Source organism: Falco naumanni, chromosome Z (assembly GCF_017639655.2).
Source record: "Falco naumanni isolate bFalNau1 chromosome Z, bFalNau1.pat, whole genome shotgun sequence".
NCBI lineage: Eukaryota > Metazoa > Chordata > Aves > Falconiformes > Falconidae > Falco > Falco naumanni.
Genome location: NC_054080.1, coordinates 83,148,584 through 83,161,792, shown reverse-complemented (window position 1 = coordinate 83,161,792; position 13,209 = coordinate 83,148,584). Strand labels below are relative to the sequence as shown.

General features: G+C 49.0%; 1 protein-coding gene and 1 long non-coding RNA gene across 5 annotated transcripts in view; both read right to left on the bottom strand.

Moving 5' to 3' along the window:
* Window positions 1-4,214: 4,214 nt before the first annotated feature.
* Window positions 4,215-8,326, bottom strand: LOC121081414. The gene is made up of 2 exons (XR_005825684.1): window positions 5,933-8,326; window positions 4,215-5,329 (listed from the first exon to the last, which is right to left on the bottom strand). It is a non-coding gene; the product is annotated as an uncharacterized LOC121081414 (long non-coding RNA).
* Window positions 8,327-8,334: 8 nt separating this feature from the next.
* Window positions 8,335-13,209, bottom strand: part of CTIF (cap binding complex dependent translation initiation factor) — a 141,293-nt gene continuing 136,418 nt past the window's right edge. For all 4 annotated transcript variants that reach the window (XM_040580438.1, XM_040580439.1, XM_040580440.1 and 1 more), the window contains 2 exons: window positions 10,473-10,526; window positions 8,335-8,844 (listed from right to left, as the gene is read on the bottom strand). In XM_040580438.1, the coding sequence (XP_040436372.1) occupies window positions 8,629-8,844; window positions 10,473-10,526 (270 nt within the window). In that variant the 3' untranslated portion in view covers window positions 8,335-8,628. The remainder of the gene's footprint in view (window positions 8,845-10,472; window positions 10,527-13,209) is intronic.

Here is a 13,209-nt window from a genome sequence, read left to right as displayed (position 1 = left end):
CAGTAAATGCTGATCAGGATTTATTCTGCATTTTATGCCATGGACAAAGAAGTGCCAATGACAGATAATTTGGCTGCAGGTGACACAAGGGACCTGGGGAACACCCAGCTCAGCTGATGTCTGACCATGGCACATCAGGCTGGTGCTGCTCACGACCCACCTGTACACGGCACCCTGGCTCCGGCTCCTGCACCAGGGGTTGCGCATCTGATGCCAGAGCAGGGGGCTGGGTGCCAAGAAAGCCCAGGCTCCCACAGAGCTCAGTATTATTATTTTTAAAGGTAAGAGGCAGCAGCTTGTTCCCCATCTCCACGCACAGGACAACAGCCAGAAGGGACACCCTGGTGCATGCACGAAGCAAAAAGATTTGTCTCTTGGACCAGGAAGCCTGGGGACACCACTGGTACCTCTAAGCATCCCCCAAGTAAAATCCGGGCTCAGTGCTGTCTGCAGCACTATGGAAATGGTCTCCATCACCACCTGTTTGGACTTTGCACTGGTCCTAGACACCAGAGGGTCTCACAGACCACTTTCTCCACCTCTCAGGCACATGCAGACACTCACTGCAGCCCAGTTCCTCAGCCACCTGTGTTCCCCATGTCTCTACCAGTTGCAAAGGCACTGGATCTCCTCCAGGACCTAACTGCTTCTCACAGCTCCATCATCAATGACCGCTGTGCGGTCACCAGCCGCGCCAGTGAGGTCTGTGCGGCTCCCTCCCCATCCCGGCTGCAAGGCCACATGCTCATGTCATGCGTTTGGATGCCTAAGAACAACATGCGGGGGGACGGACATGCCGCTGCATTTCCCTGCAGCAGGGCAGGGAGAAAGGCACAGAGGCAGAAGCAAGCCCAGGACCATGGAATGCATGGTGGAGGTGATTGCTGCCATCAGACCTTCGCCACCTCCCGGCATCACTTTCCCAAAGTGGAAACTTTTGATGGGAAAGCTCTATGGGAAGTTATTGAAAAGGTCTGTGCTAATAAAGTCCAAACACTTTGTTTAAATGTTATTGCTACAGCAACATAACATACATTGAAACAAAATGCTTTGTTGGGTGAAAAACTCGGACAATTTAGGACAGAATGGAATTTGGAAATCTTGGCATTTCTCTTGAGAGGGACTTTGCATTTTTTCCCCATTAACTCTGTGGCATGGCTACGACTGGTGGGAAATAGTTAGCCGATGGGATGAGGCACTGGTTCAGCATCCAATCCACCAAGGCTTTGCCCTTTGCAGCACTGCTAACTCCCCCTGAAGGCTGCAGCCCTGAGCGGAGCAATGCCTTTGCACGGGGTGGAGGAAGCCCAGCCTCCCCCAGAAGGCTCCGTTTCGGTGGCCTGTGCTGCGACCACCCATCCTTGGGCCCCTGTGCTCAACTGCAACAGTGAGGATAACCACAGCAACTCTCCACGAGTTACAGGCCGTGTCTGCATCCCTGGAAATGTTTAAATCATTAAATTACAGCCCAAGGATGGGGTATTTTTTGCAGAAATCCAGCTCTAGGAATGAATTCAGAGAGGTCCTCAGGAATGGCATAGATATAAAGCACTCACACTTATGTAGCCACTCAAGTCTCCAGCTTTATAATTAATGATCACAATATAGGATCCAAAAGAAGAGGCCATGTAGTCCTGCAATGCACATGAATTGTTTTAATATGGTTGTTGTTCTTGTTGCACCCTGAACAATGATCATTTAAGCTACAGTTCAGCTTGCAAACATGGCAGCAATGCTGTTACGTGAAGTGTGAATGCGATTTGTCACTTAGGATTTACCTTTGTTATCCATTTTGCCACCAGCAGGAGCATTTAAAAACTCCGTTTATTATTCAGTAGTAGAAGCGGAGCTGCTGGAAGAGGAGAACATCCCGGCTATTTGCAGGTTTGCCATGTTTTAGGAAAGCCAAGCAAACTTACTCTGATTCAGGGGGTTTCTTTATTTGCTGCTCTCTGGGTTTTGGCAGCCACGAGGAATTCACAGAAATATTCCTGCATCTTGAACGCTTCAGCTCCACAGCAAGTCCCATCCATCTGCTCCAAAATCTTGAGTTTACTGCAGGTTATTTTCTCTTTTCATATATCTTGGTGGGCCCAGGGGCCCAGGGACTGTCCCTGCTCTTGGCTTGGCTGCTCCCAGCCCAGCTCCGGTGCTGACAAGCTCTTTCCACAACTGGTCCAGATGCTCACAACCTTGATTTGGTGGGACAAGCCAAACTCCAGCTCCAGCACACCCTGGAGCTGTAGAGTCTGGCTGTAGGTCGGTGTGGTTGATGGGGACATTTAGGGATGGATCCTACAAAAAGGTGGCTTTGGAGGAGAGATTTGGATGGTTTTATCTTGTCATTTACCAGTAGTGATCTGTCTCACTTGCTGCAAAACCCACCCAGCTGATGCAGCAACAGAAGTAATTGGAAGGAACACAACAAAACCAGTTCCTACTGGGTCAGCTTTCCAGTGGCCCGTGGCACGAACCAGCTTTTTTGTTTTACGCTGGGCGATTATCAAAATAACCCAAAGCAGTGTCTGGTGATTGCCCAAAGGACTAAACAGACTAAATTATATATCATTTCTAATTTCTAGCCCTATGTAAACATCTAGGAATGACCCCACTGTCCAGCACATGACGTTTTGTGGAGGCAACGGGCAATCTGCCCTCCATCACCAGAGGTTTTATGAGTAGGTTGGACAAGCTCCCCTGGGAAGGGTGCTGGTGCGCTTGGTCCTGCTCTGGGGCAGAAGGATGGATCAGGTGATGACCCACATCACGAGGAACGCTGCCCGGTAGGTCATGTCATCTACTTTCTGTGTTAGCACAAAAAATATCAGGTGTGGGGCCACCGTTGTTCCCTGGGCAGGGGACCCAGCCTGGGTGTGCCGCAGCAGGGAGATGCAGCAGAAATGGGGGGGCAAAGAAACCATGAGGGGGTTATGAAAAAGGAAAGCATCATGGATCAGCTCGGTTACATTAAGTGTGTGGGTCACTCTCCGCCACCTGACCTTGGCTATGTCTGATTTACCAGCATGGATGTTGGTTATGGTGGTTGAGACCTTGACTGCAGGCAGAAGTGCTGCAAAAATGAGCTTTTTGGCAAATTGAGTTAAACTCATATAAAATGCTTGGCATGGAATTTAAGGTTAATACCTAACTTCTACGAGAGGCATGAGGAGATGATCCTGAAAGCCAGCAGCACAGGTCAGGAAGCATTTAATAAATCCCAGGCTCTTCCCCTAAGCAGCTATGGAGCTGTGCATGGAGCTGTCATGGAGCATGGAGCGCTGGGCGGCGGGTGCAAGTGGCCCGTGCCTCGTTTCAACACCTCATCCCTGTATTCATGGCCTGCCAGCACCCAGCCGAGCCCCCAGCCAGCAGCAGGATCCCTCTGCTACGGTGCAGACCCACCTCCTTCCCCCTCCTTTTTGTATTTATTTTGCAGCGTGGCTGCGCTGCCGTGAGCTCCGAGCACACACGCAGGGCCACGGACAGCATCTCACCAGAATATTTCTTCAAAAGCAGGAACCATTTCACCTCCAATTTTCTGGCCAGAGCCTGATGACACACGGGCACACACTGCTCACCTCCAGTGACCCATGGGGCTTTCTTTCAATTAGATAAAAATTAATTGGCTTGGGCTAGAGAAGGGTTTTCCAGAGGATGCTTTTAAGAAAAATTACTTTTTGAAAACTTTTGTTTTAAAAAAACAGGTTGAATATGGTAAAAGGCAGAAGTGGTCCGTGACCCCTCATTGCGTGCTGTGGTGTTGGGTGAAATGGATGTGATAAATGGGGGTCCTCCAACAGACCCCGAGGTAGGACACAAATAGATGGGCAATTCCCTCGGGACAGATGAAGGGGAGCAGGTGGCGGGGGAGGCAGAGCCAGGAGAGGGGCCAAATCCATCACCCATGGACCTCTGAGCCCTCTGCACCGCTCCCACGGGCTTCATCCTCACCGCTGTGAGAAGTGATGGGGAGGGGGCCTGTCCCCAAGCAGAGCTTCAGCACCATGCAGGATCCGACCTGGCGCCAAGGCCATGGGCTGAGCCATCCCCACAGAGGGAAGGATCAGTCCCCCTGCTACGCTGCCAAGCAGACACTGCTAGGGATATTTCCACCACCCCCACCCCCATCTTCCTTTTCTTCCATTCTGAACAAAAGGAAGGTCTCCCCCAGACCAGCACTGTCTTAACCCGTACCCACAAAGAGATGGGAAATGTCAAGCTTTAAACATTTATTACTCAGATGATGCATTTTATAGCATACAGTGGGTCTGGATGTTCTATAAACAAAGACTGAATTGCCACAAAGAGTTATGAGCTCCCTTGTTTTAACAGTCTCTGAAATGCTGAAAACATTGAGTTTGTGTTTTCTCTAGTATGAATATCTAGTCTTTATTCTTCCCCAAACCTTTTTCCTTTTTTTTTAAATTTTTTTAAATTTTTTTAAAGCGCTTAGTTTAACAAATATGATTAAATTAAAAATGTTGTTTTTTCAAATGCAAATAAATACATTAAAAAAAATACAATGAATTGCTAGCGTTAACTCCGTGTTCTGCAGGATACCGCAGCTCCCTTGGCTATCAACAGTGGACTTTGCAACCCTTAGTGTCATTTCTCCTGAAAAGATACTGAAGATATCACCGGGACTTACTAATAGCTAACACCAAGAAGAGCAAGATTAGTGTAAAGCCATAAAATAGCCAGCGGGGAAGTGAGAAAAAAGTCGTATTTAAGATTTTGAGAGACTTCCAAGTGAGGGATGTTACAAAAATAAGCATGAAAATAAATCATAAGTTACTCTGACAAGTTTTCCTTCAAAGCCATCAATCACGCCAAGAATAGATACTAATTAATCTTCTTCAGGGGAACAGGGGAACCAGGCAAATCGCTTACTTTTCCTTTTTTTCCCCCCATTTTCATTTCACCTCCCTATACATAAGACTTCTCCAAAGGGGAGTGAAATCCCTCACAGGGAAACCAAGCAAGTCATTTTGTGGGTAGCAAAAACCTTCAGCTGGGAAATAATTTCACCAGGAACGACGTGAATTAGATGCTGGGGAGTCTGGCAGAGAGCCAGCAAACCTGCTCTGCGTCCGAGGGGGACGGGCATGGCGGTGCTGCAGCGCATCGCTCCTCTGCAGATGCTTCAGACACTCACCTTCATACCAGCCCAAGGTTTGGCCCCATACATATTTGGCTCGAGGAGGTTCTTTTCCCCTTTGCTGATACAGCCGCATGGGGACGTCATATTAAACCCCCACGTGGATACTTCTATTGAGCAGCGAAGATTGAATCTGGCTAATCTGGGGAGATGTAGCCAGTGGCTTCACAACTGCAAAAAATACACGTTGCAGAATTAGAATTACACTTTTTTGGCGTTTCTTAACAAAGCCAAAAAAACCCCAAAACACCCCCCAAAGAAAGGAAGAAGAAAATACTCAATGACATCTCTAGGTGCTCTCACCAGGAATCCCCAAAACTTCCCAGCACTGCCCCCCATCCTGCCCCATCCAATGACCTTGTTTTCCCAACATGGCACCACAGTTTAATGATGCCATATTCCTGCCGGCTTCCAACCGATGGACTTCAGAAAGATACCATTGGCAGCACGGAATTTTGATCGACAGCACCATGTTTGGTCGACACTTTGATTCTCAAACATCAACAGAGTGACTGATGTACCAAAGCAGTTCATGGCTGGATTAGCATACGTTAATCGCGGAGACAAATGGCAAGACATTAAAAAAAAGACTGATTTCACATAGAATTTCTTCGGTGGGATGAATCCCAGTATTGGAGGGAAAAGTCATGGGCCAAGCCTGGTTGGTGGGGTTTGCAGGATTGCATCCCAATGGGAAAATTGAATAAACCCTCACGGCTGGCAGGGGTTGGGAAATGCTTGAACAGAAATACTGCCACATGGCTTACACTTTACCTGTGAATGCCTCCTGACGCACTGATAGGTGAAAATTCAGGTTTTTAGAAGCCAAATCTCCAATTCTCTGGGGTTTTCTTTCTTTTTTTTTTTCTTTTCTTCTTTCACTACATCCCGAGAGCAAATTCTGGGGGAAGGGAGAAGCTGCAGGGGCCAGAGTGGTGGTCTGGATCGCTGCCGGCAGGATCCCTCGCACCCTGACCCACCAGGCTGTGCCCCCATTATAGGACTTTTCTGTTCTTAAAAAAAAATAATAATCAAGACAAATCTGGTTTTCAGATCAGAAATCTGGTCTTCTCCCAGAAGGCTGAAGCTGTGCCTGGGCACACGGCAATAGGTGTTAAATCCCCTTCTCCTCCACTCCTTGAGAAATCAGGGAGCACGAAAAGTCAAGATCAACGGGCACAACCCTGAGCCTTATAATACTGATGGGCTTTGCCGCCTCCATCAAGTTCAGCTGCTCATTAATACTATCAAACCCCGTTGCTACTAACGAAGCTGAGGCAACGCCAGGCGCTGTCACCACGCAAAGCTCCCGGGCTCGAATCCATGAAGCAGAAATTAATTTTTCCAACCAAGTCCAGTGCATTCAGCAACCATTTTACCGCTTTCTGGGTAGACAGGAGGACTGAAGCTCCCGTTTCCAGCTTGCTCCTCTTGTTCCATGTGCAGGTTAGGAACCACATCAGCAGACAACTAGATGAAAATTTAAATTTAAAATTGAACTGCAGCATCAGGACTCTCTGTCTCCTGCAATGCATTTTCTGCTGAAAATTTCTGCCCTTTAAATTTTGCAGCGAAAGCTTCCACCCCATCACAGACAGACCGACACATTCATAAGGCACCCGAGAACATACTGCACATCCAAAGAGGTCAGGGTGAAAACTTTCTCCTGTACAAGCCACCAGGAATTCAACGTCTTCCTTGGAAAAAATGGGTTTGAGCTGCTGGGTTCAGACCCAGCCTGCCTGATCCGGGGGCCATGCATGCCAGCGTCGTGGCATAAATTCTCTTCTTCTCACCAGGAAAGGAAAGTAAGTTGAATAATGGGAAGAATACAGGACGGGCTGCCGGCACTGTGCCTTCCTTGGCTCTCTTCCACTGCACAGATGTGACAGGGCAGCTCACACAGCTGAAATAAGCACCTGAAGCGATTTAGTAAGCCAAAGCATCGCTAGACAACCAAATAAAGAGACCACTAAGCCTTGTTCATGGTTCAGGGAGCGAGGCAGTGGCGTGGTGCATCCCTCCGTACCAGCCTCCTCACCCTCCAGGCATCTCCTTGCCCAGGCGGTGTCTTGCCATCACCCCCCTGCAGCCACCCCCTCCCTCAGGATGCTCCAGCATGGAGCTGCCTGGGGATCCCCAAGCGAAGTCTCCCCTTCCGAACACATCATCCATCCCTTGGTGACACAGTGCCTCTTACACTGACCATGTGACAGAGCCACTCCCGTACACCGCACACCTAGAAACACTGGATAGCAAATTCAGCTAGATAGAAGCTAGGCTCAAAACGTCTATTTTTGGCTTTTCCTATTTTTTCCTCTACTTTTTTCCTCCTTTTTGTCATAAATTGATTTTCTTCACATTGTCAGTCTCCAAAGAACAAAACACCTTCACGTCTCCCTTGCCCTGTACATTATTAAGCCTGACTATAACAGGCCTGGATTTAAATGTATAATTACAACCATGACAGTAATGACAATAAAGCACTCCTTCAATGGAAAAAAAAAAGTATTAAAAAAAAAAAAAAGAAAAAAAAGGGTTATAGTGGCTAAGAGAGAATGGCGACTCGAACAGAGCCGCAGAATCCCCTGTTTCTTAGAGCTCCCAGCTCAGAGGAGCTCTCAATCCATCGAGGAGGTACTGGCAAGACGACGGTGGCTACGTTACTTCTGCAGTGGCTTTTGGACTCCTTTAAAACACTCCTTCTGCTTCAGCATCTTCACGTAAACCATGAGTCAGCTCGGGGGAAGGCATCGCTTTGCCGGTCTCCGAGCTAATCACAATTGTCCGTTCAACAATACAATAAAGTAAGAAGGAAATACAAACGCTCGAGAAAAAGAAAACCCAGTGCAAATAAGAAAGTCGTCCCACTCTCCAACCCGCTGTCGAAGGGGTGGCGAGCTGGGGCAGGGGATACACACAGAAAGTTGAAGACAAGGAGGCGGGGAGGGGGGGACCTAATGCAAGCCCCGCTCGACAAAAGCCATCAATTATGAGTGTCTGGTGCAGTGTGTGTCTGGCTTTGTCCTCCCGAGACATCTGCTGCCTGCTGTCTCCTGCCAGTTGGCTGGGGCAAGGCCGGAGGACAGCATGAAAACAATACTAGCCCCCACTTGGATTCGGCTTATTTTTTTTTCTCTCCTCCCCACCCCCCCACCCCCCCCCACCCCCCCAAATTCTCTGTCTTCTTTCGAAAGCCAAACAATAACCCGGCGGGATGCGCTGCTGCTGCTTGAGCAATGAGTTCAGAAAAAGAAACCCCAAAAACAAAACCACGGCGGGGAAGAGGGGTGGCACTGAGCGACGCAGCTGAAAAAGAAACATGCTTCTCCCTCCCTGCCCCACGAATGTATTCTCGAGCATGCTGGGGTTTGGTCTGCTGGGGGATTGAAATCGGAAAAGCTCTTGCCGGATCCTGTCAAGGTGCATGTCGTCTTCTCGTCCCTTCCCACCCCACCTTGCCCTGCCCCTCAAGCCGTCAGTTTTTGGATGGTCTTGTTGTAGTACTGCGTGATGGTGGGCGTCAGGGGGTTCCAGTTGTTGGCGTGCAGCTCGATAACCTCCAGCAGCAGGGAGCGCGTCAGCATGGACTCGGAGGGACACAGCATCTTGTCACGCGCTATCGCCAACAGCTCCGTCATCATCTCGGGCAGCTGCTCCTCCAGCAGCCGGCCGGTGCTCTGCAGCTGTCGGGAGAAGAAGGGGTCAACCATAGCATATTGATCCTTATGGGTCCCTTCAGACTTGAGATATTCTATGGTTGTATCATTCTACAATATGAAAACACCCCGCCGGCATTTCCAGACATCCTCCATCCCTCCAGTTCTGCCCTGCTCAGTGCGGCGGGGCAAGCAGGCAAGGTTAAAGGCGTCGTGGCTTTTGAAAACCAAAACCACCTGGCAGCCTGCTCCAACAGCCAAACATAAAGGGTGAGATTTTCAAAAGCAGGAGGAGCTGCTGGAGGAGCGAATGGTTCAGCTCCCACTGACTTCAAAGGCAGCAACACTGGATTGCTTTTGGAAAAAAAATAAAAATAAAAATCATCCTATTGTCAAAACAAAGTGCAGGCTGTGATGTGGTATTCCTGCCTGCGACCTGGCCATTCATTTACTCGCTGATTCATAGCTGTCAGTGACTCCCAGTCATTAATCGGAATAAGCAGAGCCCTCCTGTATGCATAACAAATCCTGCCCTGCCGAGATCGGCATTTATACCTGTCGTGCCGCTTCTCTGAGGACAGACAAGATTTTTTTTTTTTAAAGCAATTACTCCTTGGAGAGCCTCTATGGAGCAGCATAAGCTCCCCAAAGTCCTAAACTTAAAAATTCCACCTCTCCTCCTTGGTTGCCTGACGCTTTGCTGAATTTCAGCCATTCAGGCTGCAATTTCAACCATTCAGATGGCAAGGACAGCATCCATCCCCCCAGGCCCATCACTCCCCAAAAGTGAAACTCTTGGAACTCTGCTATATTGGTACCAGCATTGCTCCGCAAAGCTGCTGCTGAGCATGGCAAACCTCTTCACATGAGCCACGGGGCAGCTTTTGCTCCAATACAGGTGTTTGTGCTTAAAAAATAAAGGCAGGGTGAGATCTGAAGGCACCAGGATGATGTAATTCTGTGATACACGACCCCGCTACCGAACTTTTTGCATCCATTTACATGGATCAAAAGTCCAGTGACAGAATCTCAAAGGCTGTCCCTTATCTCCCAGTGATGTCTTTCATGGACCTGCTGGAGCGGGGCCAGAGGAGGCCACGGGGATGGTCAGGGGCTGGGGCACCCCTGCTGGGAGGACAGGCTGGGAGAGCTGGGGTTGTCCAGCCCGCAGAGGAGAAGGCTCCGGGGAGACCTTACTGCAGCCTTCCAGCACTTAGAGGGGGCTTAGGAGAAAGATGGGGACAGAGTTTTTAGCAGGGCCTGTCGCGACAGGACAAGGGGGATGGTTTGAGACTCAAAGAGGGGAGATTCAGACTAGATGGAGGGAAGAAATGTTTTACGCTGAGGGTGGTGAGACACTGGCACAGGCGGCCCAGAGAGGTGCCCGATGGCCCATCCCTGGGAACATCCAAGGCCAGGCTGGACGGGCTCTGAGCAACCTGATCCAGCTGAAGGTGTCCCTGCCCATGGCAGGGGGCTGCGCTGCAGGGACTTTGAAGGTCCCTTCCCACCCAAACCGTTCCGTGATTCTATCATGCAAAGAAGCAACATGGCTCTTTGGGTCTGGAAACACCTAACAGCTGCTTGACACACATGTAGCCAAGGAAGGGGCAAAGCCATGAGGAGCAGGGTGGGTGGTGCGGGTGCTTCCCTACCTCCATGGAGCAGCAGAGCACAGCGTCTTCCTTCACATCCTGAGATTGCAACAACTGCGAAAAAGATAAGAGACAGGTGGTGAGAAATGCATGACCTCCTCCTCCTCCTCCTCCCTTATGACCTTCCTTCCATCTCTTCGTCCAGCTTGGCTTTTGCCACTTCCAGGTGGAAAGGACAGAAAATTAGAAAAAGGGGAGGAAAGATATTATCACCATAAAAAATGAAGATGAACAGTGACAAAATGCAGGGTAAAGGGGATCAGCAGTGTACCCACTGCTGAGAGTGAGCAAGCGGGGCGGAATAGAAAGAATTCAGGTTAACAACTTCCAAAATGAATTTTATTTAGCTTATATTGCTTTTTTTATTCCCCAGCAGAGCAATGCAAAAACGTACTCATTTCACATACACAGGGACTAAATACAACCATCAGACGACAACATGCCAGCAGCACAGCCCTGGGAGCGGCCGTTTGGAAGGGACGGCAGCCACCCACCACCAAACCTTTCCGTCCCTGTGGGGACACTTCTAACAGCCACAAAACTACCTGAAGGGAATGTGTTACATCCAATCCAGCCTGATTAATACCGCTCCTTCTAGACTGATTATACAGTAGCAGGAGCGCAATGGGTTGCAGCAAAACTACGGTGTCTCATGTGCACCAACGCCAACCCTGCTCTGCTCTCTGTATTACAAACACGAGCTCGCAAGCACGAGCAATTTTCAAGAGAGATCCCGAATGTCGCTCTGCATGGCATGGGATGGCAAAGGAAGATGCTCACCCCTCTTGGTTCAGACTCGGGGTGCGCAGTGAGGGTCAGCCTGGCCCTACCTGGCCGTGGCAAAGCATAGGAGCTCAGCACACTCACCTCACAAACCTTGAAGCCACAAGGAAGGACCCTTGAAACCAGATCAAAATTACACATTTTTCTTTGTTCTCATCTTTATGACTTTGTAAAGCACGTAAAGATGCTGCTTCAGGTATTTTGCTAAAACCATAAGAGAAAGCACAGTTGTTCTAGTCATTTTTAAGTAGATAAAATAATGAGATTCTCAATCAGCCAGCAAAGTGAGCTGGAGAGTTACGAATAACACTGTACCGTGAGGCGGCTGATAAAATGACAAATGTTGGCAACACTTGAAGCTACGGCCACTTCCACTCGATCACCTTGGGCTGAACAAGCCCTGCTGGCCCTGAGCTAATCCCTGCGTGCAGCGGGGAGCTGAGTGCATGCACTGAACACTGAGAAAAAGGGAGAAAAATTGGGAAAACTGGCTTTATTAGTATCTGAAATTCATCAGGGAGAGGCAGACATTGGAAAAATGGTCAGGCTAATTAAAACTGCCCATATAAAAACTGCTTAGCATAACTCAATGTACTCCAAAGTCACATCCTTTCATTAAAATCACAATTCTGATTCTCAGCCTTATCATCTCTCCTTCCCACTCCCATTATTTTATGTTTCCTTTTCATTACAAATAAATGCCTATTTGTTTACCGGCTGGAAAACAGCTAGGGAAAAGAAGAGGTAATTCAAGGAATTATCATTGCTTTCAAAATTTTGTCTTCATCCTCTTCTGTTTTCAGCAGAGAGCAGTTTGTTTGCTTTGAAGGTGATGTTTGCATCACCTCGATGAGCAGGAGGTCCATTGGTTTTTATCTCGCATTAGCCAAAGGGTCAGCCAGGGCTGAACCGCAACAGCCGTGTCCCCCCAACCCCAGTTAATCTTTCTGCTGAATTGTTTGGAAAATGTTAGTTAAGCCCAAGATGCACACTCTGAGATAAGTTCTCACAAACAGCTCACAGATTCTTCACAAAACCCCCATGAGATTATTTAAAACCCAACAACAAGGAAAAAAAAATAACAGTTAGGGACAAATATGAACAGGCACTAGTCCAGCAATCCGCTGCTGGGGTATTGAGCTCGTGAGCACAGCATAAATCAGGGCTGCAAATTAAATATACCTTGCCTATTTTGCCGTTCTTTAGTAAAGAACATAATGTGAAAATTAAAGCAACAGAAGTGGAGTTAGGATTGATGAGGAAGGCCTATGGTGGTGGCCTGACGCCAGGCCTTCCTCTGTCACGGTCTCCTTGATGATCCTGCTCTCTGCCAGGGATATGTGGTCAGGGAAAGGCTACAACTTCACTTGGGCTTTCCTTGCTGCATCTTCCCACCTGCAGAGCTGGGACACGCTTCCCTACCTCTAAAGGTGGTTGTGAGGATGAATATGCCACTGTCAAGTGCTCAGATATTTGGCTAATGAGGTACAGTCTTACCTACCTATGATGACACAGACTATATCCTACCCCCAGCCTTGGGCAGGTACCTTCTACCTTCAAGTTGTCCTCCTGGACCTCATCTGACATGACTTGGCTGAACAAGGAGCATGCATGTGCTCCACCTCATCCGTCCAAGCACCACATGCTCCACTGCTCCATCAAGACACCATGTGCTCCACCTAACCCATCCGGGATGCGCCAGCACCTCACCCATCCAGGCACCATGCGCCAGCACCTCACCCATCCAGGCACCATGTGCTCCACTGCTCCATCAAGGCATCAAGGGATACTGGTCCCAAGGGCCACAGTTCGGCATCTGCCTGGGATGTGTGGGTTGGGGAGGCCCACAGCCTGCCCACCAAACCCAGGCAAGGCCCTGTGCAGCACAGAAGGGCCCAGATCTGCTGGTGCTCTGAGAACCACAGTCCAAGTCCATGCCCACAGACGGCTGTCA